Genomic DNA, 26,784 nt, shown 5'->3' on the forward strand with positions numbered 1-26,784 from the left:
TCTGGCTGGCCTTGGTCTCTGGTGCCTGCAGCTCATCAGCCCCTGAAGCACTGGGGCTCTGTGCTTTCCTTCCTATGGAAAAGAATCTTCTTATTCCTCCACGGCCAAAATTGCTACTCTTCCTAAAATGTTCACTATATGAAAGGTTTCTCCCAGACAAAACCTGCCAGCTCTGGCTGGTGTTGTGGGCTCTGATGGCCACCTGTCATCTACCCCTGAAACACTGGGGCTCTCTGCCTTCGTTCCAATGGAAATGGAACAGTCTTCTTGTCCCAGGGCCGTGGCCAAATTTGAGATTTGTCCCCTAAATTCCATATATCCAAGGATAGCTCCCAACCAAAAGCTGCCAGGAGAGACAAGTTTGGCTGGCTTGGCCTCCCAAGGGCTGCTTCTCATCTACCATCAAACCCTGGGGCTCTCTGCTTTCCTTCAGATGGAAAAGAAACAGCCTTTTCATCAAGGGACCAGTGGCCAAAACTTGTATTCTACCTCCCAAATTCTGTGTATGCAAGGAATTCTCTCAGGCACAAGCTGCTATTCCATAAAGGTCTGGCTTGCCTTGGCCCTTGGTGGCTGCTGCTCATCTGCCCCTGAAACACTGGGCCTCTGCTTTCCTTCCAATGGAAAAGAATCATTGTTCACATCAAAGTGCCCATGGGCAAATCTGGAATTGGGCCTAAAAAAATCTATCTATCCAAGGATTGCTCCATGGCAAAAGCAGCCAGGACACACAGGTCTGACTGGTCTTGTCCTGAGGTGATTTCCTTAGACTATGAGCAGAAGGTTTTATTTTGCCAACACCTAGGAGAGGACCCAGAGATTTCCAATGTGGGGTTTGGAGGCCTCAAGCACATGAACACTGTACAGGGACAGAGGAGCTCTGTGCTCAGTGGGGTGGAGACTGAGGACAGCAGAGGAGAGGCCTGGGAGGGATTGAAGGGTGGTTTCAGAGATGGTGGATCCTTGTGACATAGTAGAAAACAGACAGAGAAAGAAAGAATTAATGCAAAGGGCAGATACAGAGGGCCAGACTGGACCCAAAGAGAAAGGAATTTCCCTTCCAGGGCAGGGCTGTGGTGCAACACATCCCCCAGAAGGAGTCTGGGTCAGCGCAAGGCTTTGTGTGGGCAGGCAGAGGCAGGCAGGAGGCAGAGCTGTCAGCAAAGGAAGGGCCCGGCCAGGTGGGGCAGCTGGGGGATGCCGACAGCCTGCAGGGACAGAGGCGCAGGGCAGGGACACCGTAGGACAGCCTGGGCTGCACAGGGCACAGGCATGGGCAACAGCTGCAAGACAGCCCTGCCAGAGCCAACTTGGGCAGCACTTTGGCCATGGCTGCTGGGCCTGGGCCTGAGGCAGGAGCAGGAGACAAGTGACCCTTGCAGGCCTGGGGCCTCATGGCCTCCTTGTCCCTGCTCAGCAGCCTGGCAGGGGCCGCCCCATGCTCCTGCCCTTGGCATTGCACATCCCCACATGCCAGTGCCCATCCCGGCAAGAGCCCTGAGCAAGGAGGGAGGGACAGGACCTGCCTGGCCAGGCCCTGGGGCTCAGGCCTTGGCCCTTGGCATTCCTCAAACACATCCAGCTTTGCTCAGCACCAGAGACACCTTGGCCTTGTTTGTCCCCAGCTGTCATCACTGCCTCCAGTGTTCTGCTCTAACTGGAACCTGGGGACACTTTCACAGTTGTGTTCCTCAATGGGACCCATTAACACTTGAAGAAACTTTGAAGTTTCAATTTAAGTTTGAGTTCTTGAGAAGTTTTTTGATCACTCTCTCAGGGACTGAGTCTGATGTAAACAACCCCAAATCCCCGAGAGGCTCATTAAAGTCCTTGTGCTGTGTCTGTGCTGCTGAGCTTTAAAGGAACAGCTCTTCCCAGGGCCAGCTCCTCTCCCAGCCCATCAGGGCTGAGGGCTCTGCCTGCAGGCACTGAGGGGACAGGAGCCAGGCAGAGACAGGCTGAAGGCAATCAGGATTGGGAAGACATTGAGCTGAGACTTCACTTGGGGAAAGATCTTCACAGCCCTGTGCATGGTGAGTGTGTGGGTGCAGGGCAATGTCCCCTGTGCTCCTGGAGGGATCTCCTGAAGCCAGCACACCCCAGAGCCTGGGGGATGTGTCAGGAGGACTCTCCCAGTTTCTCTGTGGCACAGGAGGAGGAGGAGGAGGAGGAGGAGGAGCAGGAGGAGGAGGATGTGGTGCAGAGCGGGGCTGCCCTGGGCACCGTCAGAGGGACAGGGCAGGACGGCACCTGCTGCCAGGGACGGCTGCAGGGGCTGAAGCTGGGGCTGCAGCCAGGGCTGCCCAGGGCTGTCCTGCAGAGCAGCTCCTGCAGCCCTCAGGGCTCTTGGCCAGCCCAGGGCATGTGCCACCTGCCAGGGGCAGCTCTCAGCCTGCCTGGCAGCTCCCCATGGACGCTGCAGGGGAGAAGTTCCAGGTGCAAGGAGCCACCCCCATCAGGGCAGATTCCTCCTGCTCTGGAGATGGTGCTGCATGGCCAGGGCTGCTCTCAGCTTTCTCCTAAAGGGAAGGGAAAAGGGCTGTCAGCTTTGGCTGTGTCCCTGAGCCTCCTGCACTGTCAGCCTGGGCATCAGCAGATGGGCCTCAGATCTCCCTCAGAAAGTGCCTCCTCAGCCTCCTCTCCCTACAGACAGCAGCAGCAGCACCTTGGCTTGGAGCATCTCTGTTTGTCTGGCCTGCCCTTAAGGCCCTGCTGCCAGGGAGATGCCCCTGGGCAGTGCCCTGTGCTGGGAGGGGTCTGCAGGGCAGAGCTGAGCCCCCAGGGCTGGGCTGGGCTCTGGCAGCACTGGCAGGGACAGGGCTTGGATAGAGAGAAACAGCTCCCAGCAGGCACAACTCCAGGCAGCAGAGAGCCAGACTGACCCTTTGCATCCCTCCATGTTCAGCTGCACAGGGAAAGAGAGAAGGGCTTAGAGAAATTGACCCATAAAACTGGAGTCTTTAAAAACTCCACTTTATTTTTCAATCATGTTTTATGTTTGATCACCCTGAACTAGAGGGAGGTGAAATGGGCAAAGGGCACCTGTGTGGGGACCAGCAGCTCTGACTGCACTGGGACACAGGCAGCCCTGTTTTCCCTCTGGGCTTCCCCGGGTTTCAAGCTGAGAGCAATGCTGAAGATGAATCAGTAACTCAGGAGCAGAAACCCAAGCTCAAGAATAAAAATGTTGAGTGAAGTTTCCCCACAGGTAGAGAAGTAATTTTAAGGGAACTCCTAAAATAACCCCATAGGATTGACTCAAAGAGCTTGTCAATGCCTTGTTTCAACAGTTCACTATGCCCAGAGTGAAGGAATGTCCAACAGCAGCTCCATCAGGCACTTCCTCCTGCTGGCATTGGCAGACACGCGGCAGCTGCAGCTCCTGCACTTCTGCCTCTTGCTGGGCATCTCCCTGGCTGCCCTCCTGGGCAACGGCCTCATCATCAGCGCCGTAGCCTGCGGCCACCACCTGCACACGCCCATGTTCTTCTTCCTGCTCAACCTGGCCCTCAGCGACCTGGGCTCCATCTGCACCACTGTCCCCAAAGCCATGCACAATTCCCTCTGGGACACCAGCACCATCTCCTACTCAGCATGTGCTGCACAGGTGTTTTTCTTTATCTTCTTTATTTGCACAGAGTTTTCCCTCCTGACCGTCATGTGCTACGACCGCTACGTGTCCATCTGCAAACCCCTGCACTACGGGACCCTCCTGGGCAGCAGAGCTTGTGCCCACATGGCAGCAGCTGCCTGGGCCAGTGCCTTTCTCAATGCTCTGCTGCACACAGCCAATACATTTTCCCTGCCCCTGTGCCATGGCAATGCCCTGGGCCAGTTCTTCTGTGAAATCCCACACATCCTCAAGCTCTCCTGCTCCAAATCCTACCTCAGGGAACTTGTGCTTCTTGCTGTCAGTGTTTGTTTAATTTCTCGATGTTTTGTGTTCATTGTTTTCTCCTATGTGCAGATCTTCAGGGCCGTGCTGAGGATCCCCTCTGAGCAGGGACGGCACAAAGCCTTTTCCACCTGCCTTCCTCACCTGGCCGTGGTGTCCCTGTTCCTCATTTCTGCAGTCTTTGCCTACCTGAAGCCCCCCTTCCTGTCCTCCCCATCCCTGGATCTGGCCCTGTCAGTTCTGTACTCGGTGGTGCCTCCAGCCCTGAACCCCCTCATCTACAGCCTGAGGAACCAGGAGCTCAAAGATGCCCTGAGAAAATTGATGAGACTGTATTTTCAGAAGCATTTTAGAACCATTTTCTGCTGCAGAGCCTTCAGAATGTAACTCTTTACAATCTCAGCCTTTTTTGCCCTTATTTGTCCATTTTTATTTGGTATTTTTTTTCTGCTGTTGTTGTGTTTTTTTACAAAATACTGCAGTATTACTCTTAGCATTTCTACATGAATAACTGCCTTTCTTTTGAAACACAAAGACTTGCAAGAGGCTTTTTCTTTTGGCATTTAAATAAAAACAAGTGCCTGCCCTGACTTGTCTGTCCAAGCCATTTCCTCAGCCCTTCTCTGTCCCTGCAGGGGCAGTGCCTGTGAGCAGAGGTGGAGGGAAGAGACTCCCAGCACAGCAGCACAGCCAGGGACAATGGCCCTGGCTCTTCTCTCATCTGCTCTGCCCAGCTCCAGCCTGTCCTTGCCAGCCCTGCTGTGGCTGTAAGGCCGGAGTGCTCTGGCAGCTTGGTCCCTGTCCTGCTGCGTGTCCCTGCTGTGGCCACAGGCAGGGCCAGGCCATGGGCACTGCTGGGACACAGCTGGGCTCCAGCACAGCAGCTCCATCAGCAAAGGGCATCTCCTGAGGGCAGGGCAGGGAGGCTTTGCTCTCCTCCAGAGCTGCTGTCAGCAATGTGCTCCAGGAATGCCCTGGCCCAGCAAAGCCCAGGGCCTGGGGCAGGGGGGAGTGTGCAGGGGGGGCTCACAGCAGTGTCCTGGCCCAGCCAGAGCTCCTGGCATGGACCTGAGGCAGCAGCAGAGCAGGGCCTGGGCTGTGTCTTTGTCCTGGGACAGCCTGGGAAGGTGGACCAGGGCAATTGTCCCACAGCAGCCCCTGCAGCCACCATTGCCAGCACTGGCCTCTCCCCACCTGCAGGAGGTTGTTTGTCCCTGCATGGAGGGACACCAAGGGACCAGGCCAGCAGGCCATGTTTGCTCTGTGCTGAGGAGATCTCAGCAGTGCATGGTGTGTGTGTGGGGAGATGAACCCCAGTGAGCACAAACACCATCAGCAGCACCCGGGGGTGGCACAATTCCAGCGGCACAAACAGTGCCTTGAGGCCACTTCACTCTGAGAGTAACATTCTCTAGGAAAACACCTGAATTCTTTGCTGGGTTGTGGTTAGGACTGCATGGAGAGAAATATCCCAGGCAGGGAGGCTCCAGGAAAAAATGCTCAGGGCAGCCATGGACTGCACAGAGAGACATTGGATAGAGTGAGGGTCTGTGGGGAGAAATCACAGCTGCCTCCCTTCTGAACCAGCCCAAGGACCTGACAGGGCTGTGCTGTGTTCTGGGCACTGACCTGGAACTGAGGGATGTGGAAAAGGCCTTTGGTGTCAGGGCTGTTGAGAATGCTGGGCAGTGTCACTGTGGGACCTCTCTCAAACCCCTTGGAAAGGCCAGAGCCATCCCAGAGGGTCCTGGGCACTTGGGAAGGGCAGACATGGAACCAGTCTGCAAACAGGGCAGGGAGGGGGACTGGGAGAGTCACAGCCTGGTCAGGCTCAGCAGGGAAGGGGATGTGGCAAATCCTCCTGCAGCCATTCCAGGCACTGGCAGGACAGGGCAGGCACTGCAGAACCCACATGGGAGGGAAAAGAAGGGGATGTTGTGTGCCCAGACTTCAGCCAGGCCTGGGACAGGGTCTGCTGTGGTCTCCTCAGAGCCAGACTGAAGAGAGCTGGGCTGAAGGAGTGGAACATGGGCTGGGTGGGAATTTGGCTGAACAGTGAGGGTCAACTGTCATCCATGGTACAGAGTCCTCTTGGCAGCCACGCCCTGGTGACATCCCGCAGTGACCAGCCCTTGACCACCACTGTGGAATATTTCTATTGTCTCTACAATGGCATGAAATGAACTTTCAATTCCTTTGTGGATGCTGCCAAATTGCAGGGAGTCTGTGACTGAACTCATCTAGTTAATGGTGCCTGCAAAACATAATTGGGCAAGATGACAGAGTTGGGTAAATTTGTCTTGCTGTCAGGTGCCAAGCAAGCCACAAGAAAGGACAGAAAAAACTCATGCATCAGGAGAAAGGAAGTTCAATAGGGAAAAACCCAAATCCAATGAAAAAAACTCCAAACTCAACCAAAAAAAAGGCACAGCAAGACCCACTAACAGAAGAAAAGCAAATCCACAGGAAATCTCTTATCAGCAGGAAATGTTTTACTACCCTATGGCAGGAGAGGATTCTGTATGTGTTGGTGCTGTTTTGAAAGAAAAATGTCTTAAAAATAAATTATTCCCTCCCCCCCTTGCCCCTCTGCTTCTCTCAGGTGATTGCTGATCATGGTGTGACCTGGAGTGGAAGATCCCTTGGGTCAGTCCAGCCCAGCTGTCCCATCCCTGTTCCGCAGGAACACTTGCCCACCCCAGGCCCATCGGTTGGGGGGGTTGCAGACGCCTCATGCGGGGCGAGCACTGAGACAAGGACAGGAGAGCAGAACAACATTTTCTCTTGTCAAGGACAGTAGAACAGAACAGCACAGCCTTGGAGAAACTGATTGAGGATGTGCCTCTGGCAAACAGAAGCCACACAAAATGCAAGCAGGATGCCAGCTCAGCTCTGCAAGGCTGACAAAACAGAAATTATGCAGAACAATAATATTGCCCTTACTCTGAAGGGGGGGGTCAAGGAACAGCCACCTAAAAAGGACACTGGATGTTGAAGACAGACCCCAAAGAACTATAAAAGGATTTGTCATAAGGGGTGCAACTATGTCAAATAACCTCAAAGGAAGTGGGGATAGCTAATGGATACATAATCAGTGTGTGTGATAAAAACTCTGTTCATTGATGCTCAGTGCAGTCGAATGGAGGAAGGATGGCCCAAGTGACCACCATGCTGAAATAAAAAATACCTGCTTTCAAATACTCCAAACTCTGTTCAGGATTTTCTATCCAGTTGATTTCAGTATCAGTGGTGTCCTTGGCTCCATTATGCCCCACAGTTTCACAATGGCCCCTTGGTTCCATGAGGCCCTGCTGTAGAACAATGGACCCTTGGTTCCATTGGGTTCCGTACTGTCAAAATGGCCTCCTTGGTTCTGCACTGCCACAATGCTCTCCTTGGTTCCACGAGGCCTTGGTGTGTCACAACAGCCCCTTGGTTCCATCAACTGCCACAGTGTCACCCTGGTCTCATGGATCTGCAGGGTCACAATGGACAATTGGTCACAAGCAGCCCCGCTGTGTCACCATGAATATTTGGTTCCATGGGGCCCAAGAGTGTCACAACAGCCCCTTGGTTCCATGAGGTTCCACAGCATCACCATGGTCTCCTTGGATCTGCAGTATCTCCATGGACCATTGGTTCCATGTGGCCTGGCTGTGTCACAGTGGTTCCTTGGTTCCATGAAGCCCCAATGCATAACAATGGAATCTTGGTCCTGTGAGGTTCTGTACTGTCACCATGGTCTTCTTGGTTCTGGACTGTAACAATGGACCCTTGCTTCCACGAGGTTCCATGATGTCACAATGGTCTCCTTGGTTCCCTGAGGTTCCATGATGTCACAATGGTCTCCTTGGTTCCACAAGGCCTCGTTTTGTCACAATGGCCCCATGGTTCCATGAGCTTCCATGGTGTCACCATGGTCTCCTCAGATCCACATTGTCACAATGGACAATTGGCTCCATGGGCCCTGCTGTGTCACAATAAACCCTCAGTGCCATGAGGTTCTGTGGTGTCACAATGGTCTGCCTGGTTCAACGAGGCCCTGGAGTGTCACAATGGCTGCTTGGTTCCATGAGCTTCCAGAGCATCAACAATGGTCTCCTTGTTTCTGCAGTGTCATAATGGACCCTGGCTCCATGAGGTCCCTAAATGTCACTGGTCTCCTGGGTTCCATGTGGCCCTGCTGTGTCATCACGGCCCCTTGGTTCCATGAGTTTCTGTACTGTCAGCAATGGTTCCTTTGTTCCAATGAGGCCCTGCTGTGTCCTAATGGACCCTGGGTTCCATGAAGTTCTTCAGTGTCACAATGGCCCCTTGGATCCATGAGGTCCCACAGTGTCACCATGGTGTCCTTGGATCCACACTGCCATAAGGGACCATTATTGCAGCTGGGATAGCTGCTAATAAAGCCCAGGATAGGGAAGCACAAAGGGCCTTTGCATGGTACCCACAGATGTTTGATTCAGCCGTGCAGTGAGATGTTCAGGGTCACAAGGCAGGACTCCTGGGGGGAGTCCAGGTTTCTGTATCTCCAGAGGAAGGGGCTGATCAGTGCCATGGGGGCAGTACAAAGATGGGGCCAATGAGGGAATGAAGAGGGAGTGGCTGAGGGACACAGAACAAGGGGAAGGAGCCAATGGGGTCAAACAGCTGTTGAGGGAAGATTCTTGTGTCCCTCTAACGCAGGGAATGCCTCTCAGGATCTCCACAGCTGCAGAGTGTCACAATGGCCCCTTGGTTCTTTTGAGCTCCTCAGGATCCCAGTGGCCCCTTGGCTGCATGAGGCCCAGCTGTGTCACAATGGCCCCTTGCTTCCATTGGCCCCACAGTGTCACAATTGTCCCCGCTTAGTTCCATGAGGCCCCGCAATGTCACAATGGACCTTTGGTTCCATGAGTCCCACATTGTTCCATGAATCCTTAGTTCCATGGGGCTCTGTAGTGTCACAATGGTCCCTTGGTTCCATGGTGCCACACAGTGCCACAATTGCCCTTTGGCCCAACAGGGCCTCATAGTGTCACAATGGACTCCTTGATTCCATGGGGACAGAAAGTGACACAATGGCCCTTTGGTTTCACCAGGCTTCAAAGTGTAAAAATGGCCTCCATGGTTCCATGAGGTCCTCCTGTGTCACCATGGACTTTTGGTTCCATGATGCCCCAGAGTGTCACAGTGGTGTCCTTGGTTCTGCACTTTAAGAATCCCCCGTTGGTCCCATGGAGCCCCACAGTGTCACTATTGTGCCCTTGGTTCCATGAGGCTTTGCTGTGTCACAATGGCTCCCTTGGTTCCATGATGTCCCGTAGCAGTGCAATGGTCTCCTTGGTTCCACAGTGTCAGAATGGCCCCTTTGTCCCATGGAGCTCCACAGTGTCACTGTGGTCCCCTTGATTCCATGAGGCCCTGCAGTGTCACAATGGCCCCTTGGTTCCAATGGGTTCTGAACGTTCCTAATGGTCTCCATGGTTCCATGAGGTCCTGCAATCTCCCAATGGACCCTTGTTACCAAGGGCCCTGCAGTGTCACAAGGCTGCCTTAGTTCCACAAGGCCCTGCAGTATGGTGGTGGCCCCTTGGCTCCATGAGGCAAAGCAGAAGCAGAATGGCCCCTTGGTTCCATGGAGCACCACGGTGTCACCATGGTCCCATTGGTTCCACAGGGTCCCTCAGTGTAACAATGGACCTTTGGTTCCATGAGGTTCCTCAGTGTCTCAGTGGCCCCCTGGCTCTGTTTGGCCCCACTGTGTCACAGTGCCAGGTGGTTCCATGAGGCCCCGCAGTGTCCAAATGGTCTCCTTGGTTCTGGGAAGCCCCACAGAGCCACAAGGGACCCTTGGTTCCAGGAGGCCTTGCTGTGTCACAATGGACTTTTGGTTCCAGGAGCTTTCACACTGTCAACAATGGCCTGAGCATTGCAGTGTCACCATGGATCCTTTGTTCCATGAGGTTCCAGAGCAGAACATGATCCCCTTGATTCCAGAAGGTCCTGCAGTGTCCCAATGGACCATTGGTTCCATGCAGTCCCACACTGTCACAATGACCCCATGGCTCCAGGAGCTTCCACACTGTCAGCAATGCTCTCCTTGGTTCCCTGAGGCCTTGCTCTGATACAATGGACTTTTGGTTCCATGGGGTTCCACTGCATCACAATGGACCCTTTGTTCCATGGGGTGCCACGGTGTCACAGCTGACTTCTTGGTTCTGTCAGCCTCTGCTGTCACCAAATGTTTGAAATATCAAAATAAGACTCCATAATACGAAGTAGCTATTTAAGAGGAGATAATTTATTCAGGCCTAAGGTCCAACATGGAATAAGTCCTAACCTTATGAAGACGTGGAATTCTACCAGTGTGTTGCTTCTATAAATTTGCTAAATACGTATTACAATTTACCCATTTCCATAGAACCCACCCCAAGTTCCCAGATGCAGTTCTTGTTTTCTCTATCCCTGCACCCTTGAGCCAGATGGCTTCTTCTCTTCCAAGCATCCTTGCTGGGAAAGCAGCCCCTGCATGCCTTGTTCCTGTGCTGAAAGTTCCCAGGCAGGGTAAAAATGGAATGAACCCTTTTGGTATCAGCCCCAGGCTTTGTGTGGGCAGGCAGAGGCAGGCAGGAGGCAGAGGTGTCAGCAAAGGAAGGGCCCAGCCAGCTGGGGCAGCCGGGGGATGCCGACAGCCTGCAGGGACAGAGGCGCAGGGCAGGGACACCGTAGGACAGCCTGGGCTGCACAGGGCACAGGCATGGGCAGCAGCTGCAAGACAGCCCTGCCAGAGCCAACTTGGGCAGCACTTTGGCCATGGCTGCTGGGCCTGGGCCTGAGGCAGGAGCAGGAGACAAGTGACCCTTGCAGGCCTGGGGCCTCATGGCCTCCTTGTCCCTGCTCAGCAGCCTGGCAGGGGCCGCCCCATGCTCCTGCCCTTGGCATTGCACATCCCCACATGCCAGTGCCCATCCCGGCAAGAGCCCTGAGCAAGGAGGGAGGGACAGCATCTGCCTGGCCAGGCCCTGGGGCTCAGGCCTTGGCCCTTGGCATTCCTAAAACACATCCAGCTTTGCTCAGCACCAGAGACACCTTGGCCTTGTTTGTCCCCAGCTGTCATCACTGCCTCCAGTGTTCTGCTCTAACTGGAACTTGGGGACACTTTCTCAGTTGTGTCCCTCAGTGGGACCCATTAAAACTTCAAGAAACTTCAGAGTTTCAATTTAAGTTTGAGTTCTTGAGAAGTTTTTTGAAGACAATCTAAAGGACTGATTTTGATGTAAACAACACCAAATCCCCAAGAGGCTCATTAAAGTCCTTGTGCTGTGTCTGTGCTGCTGAGCTTTAAAGGAACAGCTCTTCCAGGGCCAGCTCCTCTCCCAGCCCAGCAGGGCTGAGGGCTCTGCCTGCAGGCACTGAGGGCACAGGAGCCAGGCAGAGACAGGCTGAAGGCAATCAGGATTGGGAAGACATTGAGCTGAGACTTCACCTGGAGAAAGATCTTCACAGCCCTGTGCATGGTGAGTGTGTGGGTGCCGGGCAATGTCCCCTGTGCTCTGCCTCCTGCCTGCCTCTGCCTGCCCACACAAAGCCTTGCGCTGACCCAGACTCCTTGTGGGGGATGTGTTGCACCACAGCCCTGCCCTGGAAGGGAAATGCCTTTCTCTATGTTCCCAATCTGGGCCTCCCCAGCTGCCCTTGTTATTGATGTTTTTCTTTTTCAGGCTGTTGTCTACTAGGTCAAAAGAATCCACCATCTCTGAAAGCACCCTTCAGTCCCTCCCAGGGCTCTCCTCTGCTGTCCTCAGTCTCCACCCCACTGAGCACAGAGCTCCTCTGTCCCTGTACAGTGCTCATGTGCTTGAGGCCATGGCTGCCTGGACAAGAAGGACCGTTCTTTTCTGCAGGAAGGAAACCACAGAGCCCCAGGGTTTTGAAGGCAGATCAGAGGTAGTCACCAGAGGCCAAGGCAAGCCAGGCCTGTCTGGCCCTGCAGCTTTTGTCTGAAAGCAACCCTTGGATATTTGTGGAGTTTTGCAGGTGGAATTCCATTTCAGCCATGAGTGCCTGGACCAGAATGACAGTTCTTCTCCACAGGAAGGAAAGGGCAGAGCCCCAGTGTTTCAAAGGCTGATTAGAGGCAGCCCCAAGGAGGCCAAGGCCAGCCAGACCTGTTTGTCTTGGCAGCTTTTGTCTGGAAGCAATCCTTGGGTAGAAGGAATTTGGGAGGCCAAATCCCAGTTTTGTCCATGGGCCCCTGGATGAGAAGGACAGTTCTTTTCCATAGGAAGGAAAGTACAGAGCCCCAGTGTTTCACAGACAGATGAGAGCTGGCCCTCAGGAAGCCAAGGGCACCTAGACAGTCCTGGCAGCTATCCTTGGATATAAGAAATTTTGGAGGCAGATTCCCAATTTTGGCTATGGACACCTGAAAGATGATTTTTCCATTGAAAGAAAAGCTTGGCCCTCCAGTGTTTTGAAGGCAGATGAGAGGTGGCCCCCAGGATGCCAAGGCCACCCAGACCTGTCTGTTCTTGCAGGTCTCATACAGGAATCATCCTTCAATATAATTGAATTTGGATGTAGAATCCCAATTTCAACCATGAACCCCTGGAGGAGGAGAGTTCTTTCCCACAGGAAGGAAAGCACAGAAGTCCAGGGTTTTTGGGGCAGATGAGAAGCAGCCCTCAACATGCCAAGGTCAGCTGGACGAGTCAGGCCAAGCCAACCAGACCTGTTCCATGTTCTTGGATCTTTGGGGCCCTGCAGCATCACAATTGCCCCTTGGTTCCATGAGGCCCCATAGTATCAAAACAGATCTTTGTTTCCCTAAGTCCAGTGATATCACAGTGGTCTTTTGGGTCCCCATTGGAACAATGTTCCCTTGATTCCATGAGGCCTTGCAGTGTCAAAATGGTTTCATTGGTTCCGTGGAACAGCACAATGGCACAATGGTCCCTTGTTTCTATTGGGGTCCCCAGGATCACAATGGAGCCTTGGTTCCTCAGGGCATGGCTGTGGCACAGTGGCCCCTTGGTGCCATGGGGACTCAGGGTGCCAGATTTTTCTCATTGCTTTCACAAGTCCCTGCAGTGTCACAAAGAGCTCCTTGGTTCCACAAGGCCCTGCAGAGCCCCTTGATTCAACAAGGCTCAAAGTGCCATAATGGTCTCCAGGATTCCATGAGGCTCTTCAGTGCCACAAGGGCACCTGGGCTCCATGAAGCCCTGAAGTATGGAACGGCCTCTTGATTCCATTGGGCCCCTCACTGTCACATCAGTTCACAGTTCCATGCAGCCCTGTAGTGTCACAATAGTCTCCTTGGTTCCATAGACTCAGAATGTCCCCGTGGTCTCATGGAGGCCCACTACGATCCCCTGGATTCCATGAGGCCCTGCCGTGCTACAATGAGCCCTTGGTTAAACGAGGCCCTGCAGTGTCACAATGGCCCCTTGGTTCCAGTGAGTCCTGAGGTGTCCTAATGGTCTCCATGGTTCCATGAGGCCCCAGAATGTCATTATGGACTTTGACTCCGTAAGGTTCCATATGCAAACAACAGTCTCCTTGTCTCCAGAGTGCCATAATGAATCCGTTGTTCCATAAGGTGCCTGGCCTCCCACAGCCTCTCAGAGACCGTTTACCCCTCATGGCCCCTCAGAGCCCCTCATGGCCTCTATGACCCCTCATGAGCCATCACACTTCACAGCCCCTCATGACCCATCAGAGCCTCTCTCAGCCCCTCCCAGAACCCCTCATGACTCCACATGGCCCCTCATGACCCACCACAGCCCTTCACAGCTCCTCATGACCCCTTAGAGCCCCTTACAGCCCCTGACAGACCCTCATGGCCCCTCACAGCCCCTCATGGCCTCTCACAGCCCCAGGCCTGGGGCTCCTCCAAAAGGAGAAGGGGTCGGGCCCTGATTGTTCTCCTTTTATTTCGGTCCCTTCACAGCCACGAGTGCAGAAAGGCTGAAATGGAGCCTTTCCCCAGCGTTTCCCTCGGGGTTAACTGCAGGCTGAAGCTCTGTGCTGGCGCTGGCCCGAGCGCCATCATCCCTGCAGCCGCCAGGCCTTTGCTGTCCCCCCGTGTCCGTTCCCTGTCCCCGAGTCCCGCCCGGCTCTGGCAGCAGCAGCAGCCGCAGCGCAGGGGGCGCCGGCCCGGCCCAGCCGGGGCTCCCGGCCAGGAGCAGCAGCAGCGCCGGCCCCTTCCCACCTGCTCCTGCCTCGGCTCCCAAGGGCTTTTTCCAGCTCAATTCTGGACTAGAGCAGCAATTACCCACACACAGCCCTGACTCCTCAGGGTGCACCTGTGCTGCCCTGAGCCAGCCCTCAGAGAAAGAAATGATCAGGTTCCAGCACTGTTTTCAGCACTGTTTTACTCACCCTGAGGTGACAGCAGGATGCTGCTGCTACCTTTGCCTTGGGAATTGGAGATCATGGCTGCTCTTGTCCCTCTTCTGCTTGCCACTTGAAATTTATCTGTAAAACTGCAATTGCCTTTTTTGATCAGCGCTACCCAGAGTGCTTTCATGATGGTGAATGTGGGAATCCTTAAAATCAGAGGGTTTTGGGAATGCTGCAAAAGGCAGGACTCAGAGACAGCAGAACTGTGATTAGAGCTAAGCAGTAGCCGTAAGATTTGTCAGCAGAAAACTTATATTGGAAATAGAAAGTAGGGACAAATAGAACAATGGTTTTTGTATTAACGCTTGGTAGAATAACTCCCTAAGCTACAGAGAAGTATATCTAGTAGATATTAGGAAGTTCTAAGTTTGAGCTCTGTGCATTGTGTTTTAAGGCTTACAAGCAGGTATTGTATTCCAAATAAGCAAGCATTATTTTAACCAAAGGTACCTGTGCTTATCGTGGTTGGATAGAACTACTGTCAATATGCTTTTGCTTTGTGGGATTGGTCAAAAAACTTTTCAAGTAAGTTGTAACATTGAGTTCTTTTCTGCTGCTGAGGACACAAGCTGCTGGCATCTTCCCATTCTCATAACCATGTAATGAGACTGATGCTGGAAAATGAACAGCTCGAGACACGTTCCTCAGCAGTCCTGTCCTGTTGGAGATTTGTACATAGCCCATGACCGGGAATTGGTGAACTCAGGCTTTTGGTCATAGGCATCATGATTAGCAGATCTTGAAATGCTCTCAAGTCCCTGAGCACAAAGTCAAAGAGAATTAAAGCAGCCACACAGGCCACATTTGCAGTGCTCAAACACAGCCCTGCTGCTGCTGCAGCTGAAATAGAATCAACTGACAGAGGCCATCACAGAAATTGCCTCAGGAATGTCAAATCAAATGAAAAAATCCACCAGGAGAAAGAGAAACCAGAACTTCTTGACTCCCTCCATTGTTTCTTCTGAGCAGCAGCAGCAAATGGAGATGCCCAGAGGTATTTCCAGCTGCTGCTGATCCCAGCTGGAGCCCAGCCTGCTGCCCAGGCCCAGTGGGAAGCTGAGCCCAGCCCGGGGAGCTCCCGCAGTGTCGGGAGCTCAGCGCACGCGGGGCCAGGCCCAGAGCCCCGGGCACGGCCGCCCATTGCGGGGCAGCAGCGCAGACGGAATGTCCTGCGGCCCAAACCTCCTGCTCCTGCCACACAGCACCAGCGCTCTCCCCCTCCTCCTCCTCTCCCAGCATGGCACAAATTCCAGCTGGGAGGAGGCTGCCCCAGAGAGGGCTCAGGCTCCTGCCTCAGCCTCAGTGTCCCTGCACAGGAACAGGGCATCTTTCAGACACTTCCACAAGCTCAGGGTTCCCATTTCATGGGGAAACTGGGATGAAAATGGCCTTGTTAGGAAGGACAAAAGCAGAGGGAACGGATTGGAAATTATTAGGAAAAATGATCCTTTGTACAGGCAAAGCTCACTAAGTCATTCCCTGCCATTTCTCCTTTTCAGATTCTTTCAGTCATCTCCTCAGAGGTCCAGCTTGTTCTGGTGCTTTTCATGAACTGACTGTACTCTTGATTTATATCAATACAGGAGATGTAGAAGCATCTGAACTGAACACTGAAACAAACTCCCTCTGTCAGCCCATTTTCATGTTCTACATCAGTTTCAAGATGTCCCACGGGATGTTGGAATGATTATCACACAGCTCTCCCTTTCTGGCTGTAGGCTGTGGAGATTCTTTCTCTGCATTCAGTCAGGCTTGCATTCCCTAACAATTCCTGGGAGCCCGTCATGTTTTCTTAGGGTAGAACAGTAACAATGAAAACCTCACCAATGGCACAAGTGCCCAGCCCACAAGGAAAAGAAAGAACAAGCTGTAAAGTTCTTCAAACATTTGTCCTGCTTTGCTGCAAGAGTCATGCTACAAGCACAGTGTGGAAAGCCAAGAGAAGCTTCAGTTGGCGGCACATCTTGTGACAGAAGCTGCACCTGGTTCTCCAGGAAAGGTTCTTGGAAAGAGCAAACAGGACTGTGGACAAGATTCTGGAAGAACTGGAACAGTTTTTAGGAAATGAAATGAAAACAGAAAGAAACAAACCAAGATGTTTTCTCTGATTATTTTTATGCTCCCCTTTGCATTATTTCTCCATCCCATTAATTCCAAATGGATCTCACCTCTAAGATCCATGACTTGGCATGTTTTAGACACTGTAAAATACCATGAACTATACACAGTTTGCCTTCCTCTGCTTTTTTTTTAAATTTTTTTTGGAAAGCACTGCTGGAGAGGTAAGTGCAGTGCTTGGGTCAGGTACAAATTCTGCCCGATAGTGTTGGACCCTCAGCAGGGACAATGCACAGCAGCAATTGAGGGGATTCCTGTGCCGCTGTGCAGGAGTCCAGACTCTGGGTCTTGGCTGAACACGGCAAAGTTCCCGTGTTTGGACAGGCTCAGGGGCTGCCCCCGGGGAGCGCGGGGCTCGGAGCGGGGGCGAGCGGGCAGCGGACAAACGGACACCGGGACAAACGGCCCCAGAGCTTCAGTTGCAGCGGCAGCAGCAGTGAAAGCAGCAAAAGAAGCGGCTTTGTCGACTCCCTCTCGCTTCTCCTCTCCCTCTCCCACAGTCCCGCACCCTGTCCCGCTCTCCCTTTCCCGGTGTCCCATCCTCTCCCAGTCTCTCTTTCCCCATGCCCAGCCGGGCCATGCCCCCGGCCCGCCCCCGGCCCCGGGCGGGGCTGCCCCGTGCCCGGCCCCGGCCGTCCCGCCGCGGTCTCGCCTCCGGCCGGCTCTGGCCGTGCTGGCGGTGGCGCTGCCGGGTGGGCATCAGTGCCTGGGGCTGGGGTGGCATCGCCTCCCTTTGGCTCAGCCTGGCCCCAGCCCGGACCCGGCCCCGGCCCCGGCTCCTGCCGGGGCCCGCGGAGGACACAGGCGGCGCGGCCGCTCCCGCCGCCTCCGCTGCGGCTTGCCCGGCCCGAGCTCCGCCGCTCGGCAGCGCGGCCGCCGGCCCCGAGCCGCCGCTGTCCCGTTCCCGGGAGCGAACGCCTGGGCATGGCCGGCCCGGGGCGCTTGAGGGGCGCTCGGGGGCCCTTGCTGGCCCCGGGCCGAGCGCTGACAGCCGCGTCCCGCCCGCAGGGAAGGCGCAGCAGGGCCTGAAGGAGCAGGACAGGCTGGGCTCGCTGCTGGGGCGCGGCGGCTTCGGCAGCATCTTCGCGGCCACGCGGCTCTCGGACGGCGCCCCGGTGAGCGGCGGGGCCGGCGGCGGCTGCAGGAGGAGGGGGCGGAGGAGGAGGAGGGAGGAGGATGGGGCTCGGCAGGGCGGAGGATGGGTCTGGGCAGGGCGGGCGGCGAGCTGAGCCCGCTGCTGCCCTTGGCTTGCAGGTGGCCATCAAAAGGGTGCCACGGAAGCGCGTCCGGCACTGGGGCGAGCTGGTGAGTGAGTGGGGCCAGCGGCAGCAGCCGGGCCGTGCCGGGCGGGGATGAGCCGAGCCCCGGCACGATGGAAGCCGCCAGGACGCCCCAAGGGAGAGCGGGCGTGGGGCCAGCGCAGGGCGCAGAGCATCCCGGGCTGGCTGAGGGCTCCCCAAGCCCCGGCACGGCATCAGCCCCACTGAGGGCATCGTGCTCCTCCCGCAGCCCAACGGCACCAGCGCACCCCTGGAGATCGTGCTGCTGGCCAAGGTGTCCACTGGCTTCCCTGGTGTGGTCCAGCTGCTGGAGTGGCTTGAGCTCCCCAACAACATCTTGATGGTGCTGGAGCACCCAGACCGGTGTCAGGACCTGCAGCATTTCATTGGGGCACGGGGGTTCCTGCCCGAGGAGGTGGCGCGGGAGCTGTTCCGCCAGGTGCTGGAGGCTGTGCAGCACTGCACCAGCTGCAGGGTCCTGCACAGGGACATCAAACCAGAGAACATCCTGCTTGACCTGCACACCGGGCAGGCCAAATTGATCGACTTTGGCTGTGGCACCTACCTGCAAGAGACAGCCTACACTCACTTTGCAGGTGAGCCCATGCAGGGGTGTGCTCCTGGTCCTGGCATCTCAAGGCCCAACATCTCACAGCCCAAGCTGGGTGTGGCAGCAGGGATTCTCTCTTTTGCTGCCCTTCATGGCACTGAGATTTCAGCTGAGTTGCTTTTGAGCAGGGCTGAGTGGGAAGCCAGTTTCCAGCCCTGCTGGCAGCTTTTGCCCACCACTCTGCCCAGGACGAGGGCTGGGGCAGCCAGCCCAACAAAAACACCCGTGGGTGGGGGTAGCACCTGAGCCGCAGCCAGTTTGGTGTGCAGGTGAGAAAGGGCTTGGACTGTTCCACTCACCTGGTTTGCTTTGGGTTCATAATGTTTTTTGTGGCAATGCAGGCAGGGATAATGATGGCATGGTTTTTCCATGTCAGTTCCTCCTTATTATGGTCGGGCCTTGCCAGGGCTTTTGCTCCCCTCTTCCAACACCAGTGGCTTCTTTCCCAACCCCAAGTCTGTGCACAAGTCCCAGGTGGTGGTGAGAGGGCAGTGGGTCACCCCGTGTGCCACTGGGGCAGCCCCCGCACGCCCAGGGATGCTGGGGCCAGGCTCTGGGAGCAGCAGCATCCCCCTGCTGAACTCCATCTGTATTCCATAGGAACATGGTCATACAGCCCCCCGGAATGGACCCACTTTGGCTGGTACTATGGCAGGCCAGCTCCCATCTGGTCCCTGGGCATTCTGTTGCACCAGATGGTCTGCGGGGAGCACCCTTTCAGGAGGGGCCAGAACATCAGCTGGGACCATCAGCTCTCACTGCCACAAGGGCTCTCTCAAGGTGGATCCTCATCTCTGGCCATGGGGGGAATCCCAGTGCTGGGAGACAGCAGTGGGCTCGTGGGCATCCCGCTCTGGCAGCTGCTGAGGAGGTGGCACATGTCCTGCTCTCCTCCAAAACAGGGAATTGATGGGAAAGTTTAGGCCCAGCTCTGAGCACACCCTGGGCTGAAGCTGAAGCTTCTCTGTCTCCTGTGGCACACCAGCCCAGTGCCCTGTGCGGGGAGCCCCAGCCCCAGAGCACAGCACACAACAGTGCAGTCCGGGCTGCAGCAGCTGCCCTGCAGCCCTGGCTTGGCTGTTTGTGGCAAGAGAATGCTCCCTGTGTCCAGCTGTCCCTGCAGGATGGCCCCAGGGCAGAGCCCAGCCGGGCTCCCACTGCAGCCCCTGGAGCCTGGGGCAGACAGTGCTCCCAGAGCTGGGGTTCCTGGGGAGCACCCGGAGCTGTGCCTTGCACTCTGTTGCCGTGTGTCACAGTGCAGGCTGGCTCGTGCTGTGTGAATGTACCAGCCCTGGTTTGACTGCCAGGGGCCTCGCCCAGTCACATCTCTCCTAGGGCTGCAGCATTTCACTGGCCAGAATCTGACAGGGCATAGAGATCAGAGCAATGAAATTATCCAGACTGGGTTTTTCAAAGGCCCTTTAGAAGGAAGGGCTTGAGAATAAATGCTCTCTGTTTGCCACATGAACATCGGGGTGAGTGCTCTCTCTGTCTCCAACCCACTCCCCTCCAGCCAATGTTACAGCCACCCACTCCCTCACACATCCCCCTCGTGCCTTCCCACTGCCGTGTCCTGTCAGGGCTTCCAAGCCCCTCATCCCCTCATGGCCCCATCCCCTCAGGGGCTGCCCCAGCCCGGCCAAGCTGCCCGGCAGCAGCGCCGCAGCCCCACAGCAGCTCCAGAGGAGCCCCATCCAGAGGCAGCCGGGAGCCCTCAGCAATCCAGCCAGCAGCACGCGGGCAGGAGGACACAGAGGGCGCTTCCTGCCTGGCACAGGGCTTGTGGCCATCTCCAGGCACCGCTCTCACAAGGATCCCCGCAGCTCCGGCCCCTGCCCAGCCGCTCTGTCACCAGCACAAAGGCTTCCGCAGAACCACCAAAGGCCAAGGGGCTTCTGGCCATTTTCCCTGCAACACTGCACGCCTGGGCAGCTGGCCCAGCCCAGGCACCCTTGTCCCCCTCTTCCTCTAAGCCCTGCAGAGCCTGGGTAGCAAAAGAAAGCTCCTGGGAGTCTGTGTATTGTAACAAACTCTATATTCATATACTAAAGAAAAACCAAAAAGAAGAAAAGAACAATCTGAAAGAAATGGAAAATTCCTGCTGCCTCAGGTGGTCCCAGCAGACCGAGCCTCTGGCATCAGCTCTCTGCAGAGCTGCAGCAGCGCAGCCAGCCGAGCGCTGAGAGACGAGGCCGAGTCCTCCATGCCCTGCGGAGCTGATCTTGCAGCCTCTGGAAGACGGAATATGGTTCACTCTGCAGTGCCTGGAGGACATGCAATGGTGCAAGTGCCACGTCTGACACGGCACTGCTGGTGTCCTCTGTCAGGTGTTGAAGGGCTGAAAGAGAGAGGGACAGAGCCATGGTCAGATGCCGCATCTGCGGGGAGCCGAGGAGAGCGCCCTGGCCGGGCCATGGCAGCCGGCTCTAGCCATGGCCAGGAGGGAGCAGGCACCAAGGGGACCAGCCCGAAGCTGCTGGCCACGAATGCCCCGGGTGGCCCTGAAATCTCCGTGTGCTCTGCCCACGCCGGCCCTGGTGCGCGCAGGAAGCAGAGCCCTCGGCAGCCGGGGCAGGGCTTGCAGCTCCCCCAGCAGCCCCCGCTGGCCTCACTCACCGTTGCAGATGAGCCGGAGCTCTTCCTTCTTCCCCCTCAGGTGCTGCGCGGCCATCCCTGTGAACACAGAGCCTGTGAGGGCGCCAGTGGCACAGCTCCCTGCCAGCGGCGCTGCCGGCGCTGTGGCCACACGGGCTGCTGGCCCAGCAGGGCTCAGCCCGGCCCTTGGCGCACGCTACCGCCCCAGGGCACGGCTGCCAGAGGGCGGCAGCAGCAATGCCCAGGCCAGGCGGGGCTCCACGGCGCCGGGCCCGGCTGGCGCTGCCGGGGCAGCAGGCAGGCCTGGGGCCGAGCTGCGGCAGGCCGGTCCGGGGAGGGAGCCCGGGCTCGTGGCTCACCCGTGAATCTGATGGCCGCCGCTCGCAGGGACTCCTGTGGGCTCTGCAGGTAGGGCAGGGCCCGGCGCAGGTGCTCGGCCGCTCTGCTGCTGTCTTCTGCCTGCTGGAGAGAACGGCAGGAGGGAAGGCTTGGAGCGGGCTCAGCCCCTGGGCTGGGCGCTGCCTGCACCGCCCACAGGGGGCTTCTCTGGGCTGAGGCTGGGGCTTCCAGGCCCTCCTTACCAGGCACTTGCTGAACTTCCAGAGATTCTGGCTCTTCACCAGTCTTTCAAGATCCTTCCTCTTCAGGAACTTGGCCACACAAAGCAGCGTTTTCTGAGCAGCCTGGAGACCAGCAGATCCGCGGAGATGGCCCCACAGCCCAGGGCGCAGGACCCGCGTCCCTGTGCCAAGGCCTGCAGGAGGCTGCAGCCCGGCAGGCGCCAGGCCAGGAGGCAGCCGAGCCCCCTGCCAGGGGGACAGCAGCAGCCCACGAGTCCTCACCTGCGCCACAAGCCGATTGCCATCATGGCAGTGGAAGAAGAGGGGCAGCAGGCTCTGGCGCAGGGCTGTCTTCAGGGCCTTTTTTTCCCTTTCCTGTGGAAGAGTCACCAACGTTTGGAAGAGCAGGATGGAGATCAGCTGAACCTGCCAATTGTTCTGTATGGAAGCAAGAAGACAAGACCTCAGCATTGCGGCTGCACAGGGCTCAGCTTGGCGCAGGCCTGCAAATGCACAGGACACAGTGTGCGGGCAGCAGCCAGTGGCTGTGGCTGGGGGCAGTGAGCCTTACGTGGTCAAAGAGTGGCAGGAGCGCCTCAAGCCGCTGCAGTGTGATGGGGCCGGGCATCAGCGTGTCGTTGTCCAAGATGATAAAGCTGAGTAGCATGACTATCATGAAAACTATCTCTCCATCTGCATCCCACAGGAACTGCACAAGACTTTCAGTCAGGCTCCACATTTTTTTGGTCTGTGCGGAACAAAAGTTTGTCAAATGCCATCCTGCTGCCGCAGGGCCCAGAGGCCAAAGGCCTGTCCCCAAGCACTCGGGCAGCTGAAGTGGGAGGCAGGAGAGCCGGGAGCAGCTGCCCCAGCGCCCAAAGCCCTGCCAAACCCAAGCGACTGCATTCCCCAGCTCAGCCTCAGCCGCTGCCCCTTTCTCACCATGAAGGGCTCCTCAATGAGCTCGAGAAGGGCCCTGAGCACCAGGCGATGCCTCTCTCTGCACTCGCTCTGCAGCTGCCTTGACAAGATTTGCAGGACTCTGTTAGCACCACGTTGACTCAAGTCCAGGAACTGGAGGACCTGAAAGGCACAGGGCAGTGACAGGGGAGCCGGCCGGCAGGAGCCCGGAGCCACACAGGCCTGGGCCTGGGCAGCAGCACAGGGCGCGGGCACCATCCCAGGCAGCTGCGGCTGGGAGAGGGCAGAGAGCTGGGAGGCAGCTGAGCCAGGCAGCGCTGGCCATCAGGCTCACCTCCACAAGGAAGGCCAGGGCGGGCAGCTCCCAGCGTGGCTCCTGTGTGCTGAGCAGCCGCAGCAGGTAGCGAGCGATGCGGGAGCACAAGGGGATGGAGACACAGCACATCTCCCTGGCAGGAGAAAAAGGAGCCAAGCCTGTGGGCCAGGGGGACAAAGCTCTGCCAGGACCGACACCAGAGCTCTGCTCTTTCCCCAGCATCCTGCAAGGGGCCCTGGGCTATTTGGGAGGCAGCTCCTGCTGGGCACCCTCCTCTGCCAGCCTTTTCCAGTCTGCTTGGCCATCCCTCGGTGACAAGGCCCTCTGGCCCACCACTCGGGGACTGTGTGGAGCTCCCTGGGCCCGGAGCACAAATGTCAGAGGCTGTGGGGAGAAGGGGCTCTCACCTGGCCAGCAGACCCACGGCATAGTGGTGGGTGTCAGCACACAACAGCGTGTCCCAGCCATGTTTGCGTTCAATTGCCACCACCACATCCTCGTGCTGCATGCGGCAGAGCAGGGACTTCAGGGTCCGCACTGCAAACCTGCGTGCACAGCAAAGCCCAGGTGATGCTGGGAGCACTGGCTCCTGGCCAGGGACATGGCAGGGACAGGAGGAGTGGGATGGAGCACCTGTTGGGTCTGGTGGCAAGGCCGTATTGCTCCTGGCATCCCTTCCAGAAGGCATGGACCTCCTCTGGCATATCCAGAGTGCTGAAGAACACTTGGGAGAGCAGATGCACAAAGAGGCGGGGGAAATAGACCATCACCATATGTGGGACACAGGGCACCTGGAGGATCTTCCACATCACCATGGTTGCCTGCAAAGGACAAAGCCCCCGAGACAGCGCTCAGTGCCCAGGTGTCCGTGTGGAAGGGCCCAAGCTTGGCAGGGAGAGGCCCGGAGAGACGCAGCGGGAGCACGGGGCCTGCTGGGCCTGGAGCTGCCCCTGGGCCAGGTTTCAGGCCAGCACCTGTGGCAGGGAGATGCAGTGGGGGAAGGAGGATGGAGAGCTGCTGGAGAGGCGGCCTTGGGGCCAGCAAAGGCCAGTTAGAGAAACTCACAGCCAGGACAAAGACACCCGTTTTGTCCCCGTCGGAGGTGCACGTGCTGTGCTTGGGCCAGCTGCCCAGCACATGCAGGAGGATCAGCAGCGCCGGCTCTGCAGTCCTGGGCGAGCACATGATGCTCTTCCACATGGTGAAAGCAGCTCTGTGGGGTTAGAGCTCTGTCTCAGGGGGGTCTCAGACACAGCACGGGGGCATGGGCAGCAGTGGGGACCTGAGCTGGCTGCCAGCTCTGCCTCTGCCCACTGCCACTGGCCAGCAGCAGCCAGGCAGCCCAGGCCTGTGGGGACAGGCCCCTGAGGGGCAGCGAGGGAGCATGGCAGCAGGCTCGAGGCCTGACGTGCAGGGGCTGGCAAAGGGAGCAGCCAGAGGGCCCTGGAACTCTCTGTTGCTCGGACACCTGGGCCAGGCTGTACAAGCTGATGGGCTGGGGAGCCCTGAGCCCTCTGGGCAGGTGGGCCCCATACCTGTCACAGGACGGGGCCACACGCAGGAGCGTCACGACCACGTCAGCAGGCTGTGCTTTCGTCAGATCCAGCAGGCTCCTGTTCAGCCTGTGCTCAGCAAACTGATTGGCCAGGAGCCACTGGTGGATGTACCTGACCAGGGCGGGCACCTGGAGAAGGCACGGGGACACTTGGAAAGCGGCCAGAGGGAGGAATGTGCCCAGCTTCTCCAGAGAAGTGCTTCCCTTGCCACCACGCTGCCATGGCCTCAGAGAGTTCCAGTGACCAGCAGGCATGGCTTGGGAGAGCAAGCAATTCCTGGCAGGATCAAAGCCTGGCCACAGGCTGCTTACTTGCTTTGGGTTGGAAAAGCCCTCCTCTACCAGCATATCCAGCAGAGCAGCACTGGTCTTGGTTTTGAAGATGTGCGAATAAGCTCTGAGCCCAGTGCCCATGGTGCAGGTCTCTTCCGCCCGGATTTTCTTGATGAATTTGCAAACCAGCTGTAGGAGAAGGGCAAGAAGCCAGGGATGTTGCAGGCAATGCTGCAAGCGCGGTGCCAGCAGGCCCAGCCCAGGTGGGGTTGGCTGCAGGTACCTGCGCTGTTCTGTGGAAGAGGCCACGGGCGGGCTCCTGCTCTTGTGTGCGCTCCAGGGCTGCACCTGGCAAAGAGCGAGCGCAGCCAGAGCTGAGGGGCTGCGGGAGAGGCCGGAGAACACGGCCCAGCCCTGCGCTCCCCAGGAAGGGAGAGCCCCGGGATGCCCCAGGGGATGGAGCACGGCCCCTGCGGGGTGTCTGCCCAGCCCCTCTTCCGTCCTGTCCATGGGCATGGCCCAGGGGATGGGATGGGATGGGATGGGATGGGATGGGATGGGATGGGATGGGATGGGATGCAAAGATGCCAAGCTGGCTGCAGGCACCAAGCCTGTGGCCCAGCTCTGGCACTCACCCTCCTGCGGCAGCTCAAACGGCACCACCTCTTTGGTTTCCTGTGCTGGGGCAGCTGCAGGGCCTTCTTCCTCCTCTTCTACCCCCCAGGCCACCTTGGGCGCTCTCAGGGGTCTCTGCTCCATGTTAGTGACTGGATTTGTGGCTACTTGCAGGAGAGATGCCTGGGAAAAGCTGCGAGTCAGCAAGTGCTGCAGTTGTGCCTGGAAGGCACCTTCAAGACAGAAGCCTGGGGAAGGCTACAGGACAGCAAGTCCTGCACTCTGGTCTCCAGGGCTCCTGCCACAAGGACAGGAGACTCCTGTCAAGGATTGTGGTGGGGCCTCGAGGGCATTGGTGGCAGGGATGGGAGATGCCTCTGGGGCACCAAGTGCCACGCTCTGCCCTCGAGAGCACCTGCAGAAGAGAAGCCTCGGCAAGGCCACGGGTCACCAAGTCCCGTGGTCTGGCCTCGAGCTCAGCTGCAGGAATAACGCCTGGGAAAGGCTGCGGGTCAGACAGGAACGAGTGCACTGTGCGAGGGCTCCTGACGGCACCGCTCTGTCCTGTTCTGCCCCGTGGCCTGTTCCCAGCAGCCGGGCAAGCTTCTATTTCCCACGTGTCACAAAGGGGCCTTGGTCACCGGGTTCCGTTCCATGGCACGGTGACCGTGCTGCAGCGTGCCAGCCAGGGCCCTTGCACACACTGCCTTCTGCCCTGGGGCCGCCCCCAGCCCAGCCCAAGTAGCCCAGCTTTGAAGGAATGCCTGGCCCCAGGTGTCTAAGACAGCCCGCACAGGATCTTTAGCAAGGGTTCAAACCATCAGCAAACACTGCCTGGCTCTGTGGGCTCAGGGCAGTAGAAGGAGCCCCAGGGCTGCCGATGCAGCCGCGCTGGGAGGGTCACAGAACCTTCCACAGAAGCTGGCACGGCCTCCTTGGGACACGTCCCAGCTGGTGGCCATCCTAAACCCACGGGTGTGACATGGACAGGGAACGTGTGGGCCAGGGCACGAATGCTGCTCTGACCCCTGGGGCCTGGGCAGCGCTTACATCAGCAGCTGTGGCAGAGTCCCTGCCCAAGCAGAGCTGCCACCCCCCGAGCCCTGGCAGTGCTGGTGCCCATCTCCTGCCCCAGAGACCTGTGCCCCCAGGGGGCTTCTGTGCCACAGGGAGCCAAAGCCCACGTGCATTGGGGGCTGTGCTCCTTCCTGAAGGGGCTGTCGGCAGCAGCACCTGGAGCAACTGCTGGCAACACTTGGTCTCTTACTCCATGCTGAAATTATTTTCTCATTGAAGTAATTTCCTTCAGCACAAAAACACCTTAGTGGCGAAGACACAGAAGAACCTGGCATTTAGGAATCCTCAGTTCAGGAAAGTTTTACTTCCCATTGCTCAACTCAAGTAGTTTCAAAAAGTTGCAAACTTCCCAAATTCATTGGGATGGCCTGAGAAGGTGAAGAGTTGGAATTTTGCTTCCCATCTCAAAGCAGTAACCCATTTGCCTTAAAATCATCCACTGAGAGTCACTTTACAGAACATAACACTACACAGAGGCAAACAAAAGGCCATTCTTTGGTTTGCAAACAGTTTCCTATGAACGGATGATAATATCCTAATTCTTTTAAGGAATAAAAGCTCTCAAGAAATTCAAGTCCACTCA

The 26,784-nt window shown here is 57.0% G+C and overlaps 2 protein-coding genes across 2 annotated transcripts; both read left to right on the forward strand.

Moving 5' to 3' along the window:
• The first annotated feature begins 3,313 nt into the window (after nucleotides 1-3,313).
• LOC139603707 (olfactory receptor 14C36-like) lies at nucleotides 3,314-4,583 on the forward strand. Its single transcript, XM_071454595.1, has one exon. It carries the CDS (start codon nucleotides 3,314-3,316, stop codon nucleotides 4,280-4,282), a length of 969 nt encoding a protein of 322 aa, XP_071310696.1. The 3' UTR covers nucleotides 4,283-4,583.
• A 12,379-nt stretch (nucleotides 4,584-16,962) lies between these two features.
• LOC139603634 (serine/threonine-protein kinase pim-1-like) lies at nucleotides 16,963-19,589 on the forward strand. The gene is made up of 5 exons (XM_071454526.1): nucleotides 16,963-17,514; nucleotides 17,654-17,704; nucleotides 17,909-18,275; nucleotides 18,890-19,069; nucleotides 19,546-19,589. Exons 1-5 carry the CDS (start codon nucleotides 16,963-16,965, stop codon nucleotides 19,587-19,589), a joined length of 1,194 nt encoding a protein of 397 aa, XP_071310627.1.
• Nucleotides 19,590-26,784: the final 7,195 nt, after the last annotated feature.

The sequence above is a fragment of the Agelaius tricolor genome, unplaced genomic scaffold, assembly GCF_023055355.1.
Source record: "Agelaius tricolor isolate 1412-34295 unplaced genomic scaffold, bAgeTri1.0.p SCAF_40, whole genome shotgun sequence".
In the NCBI taxonomy this organism is placed as follows: Eukaryota; Metazoa; Chordata; class Aves; order Passeriformes; family Icteridae; genus Agelaius; species Agelaius tricolor.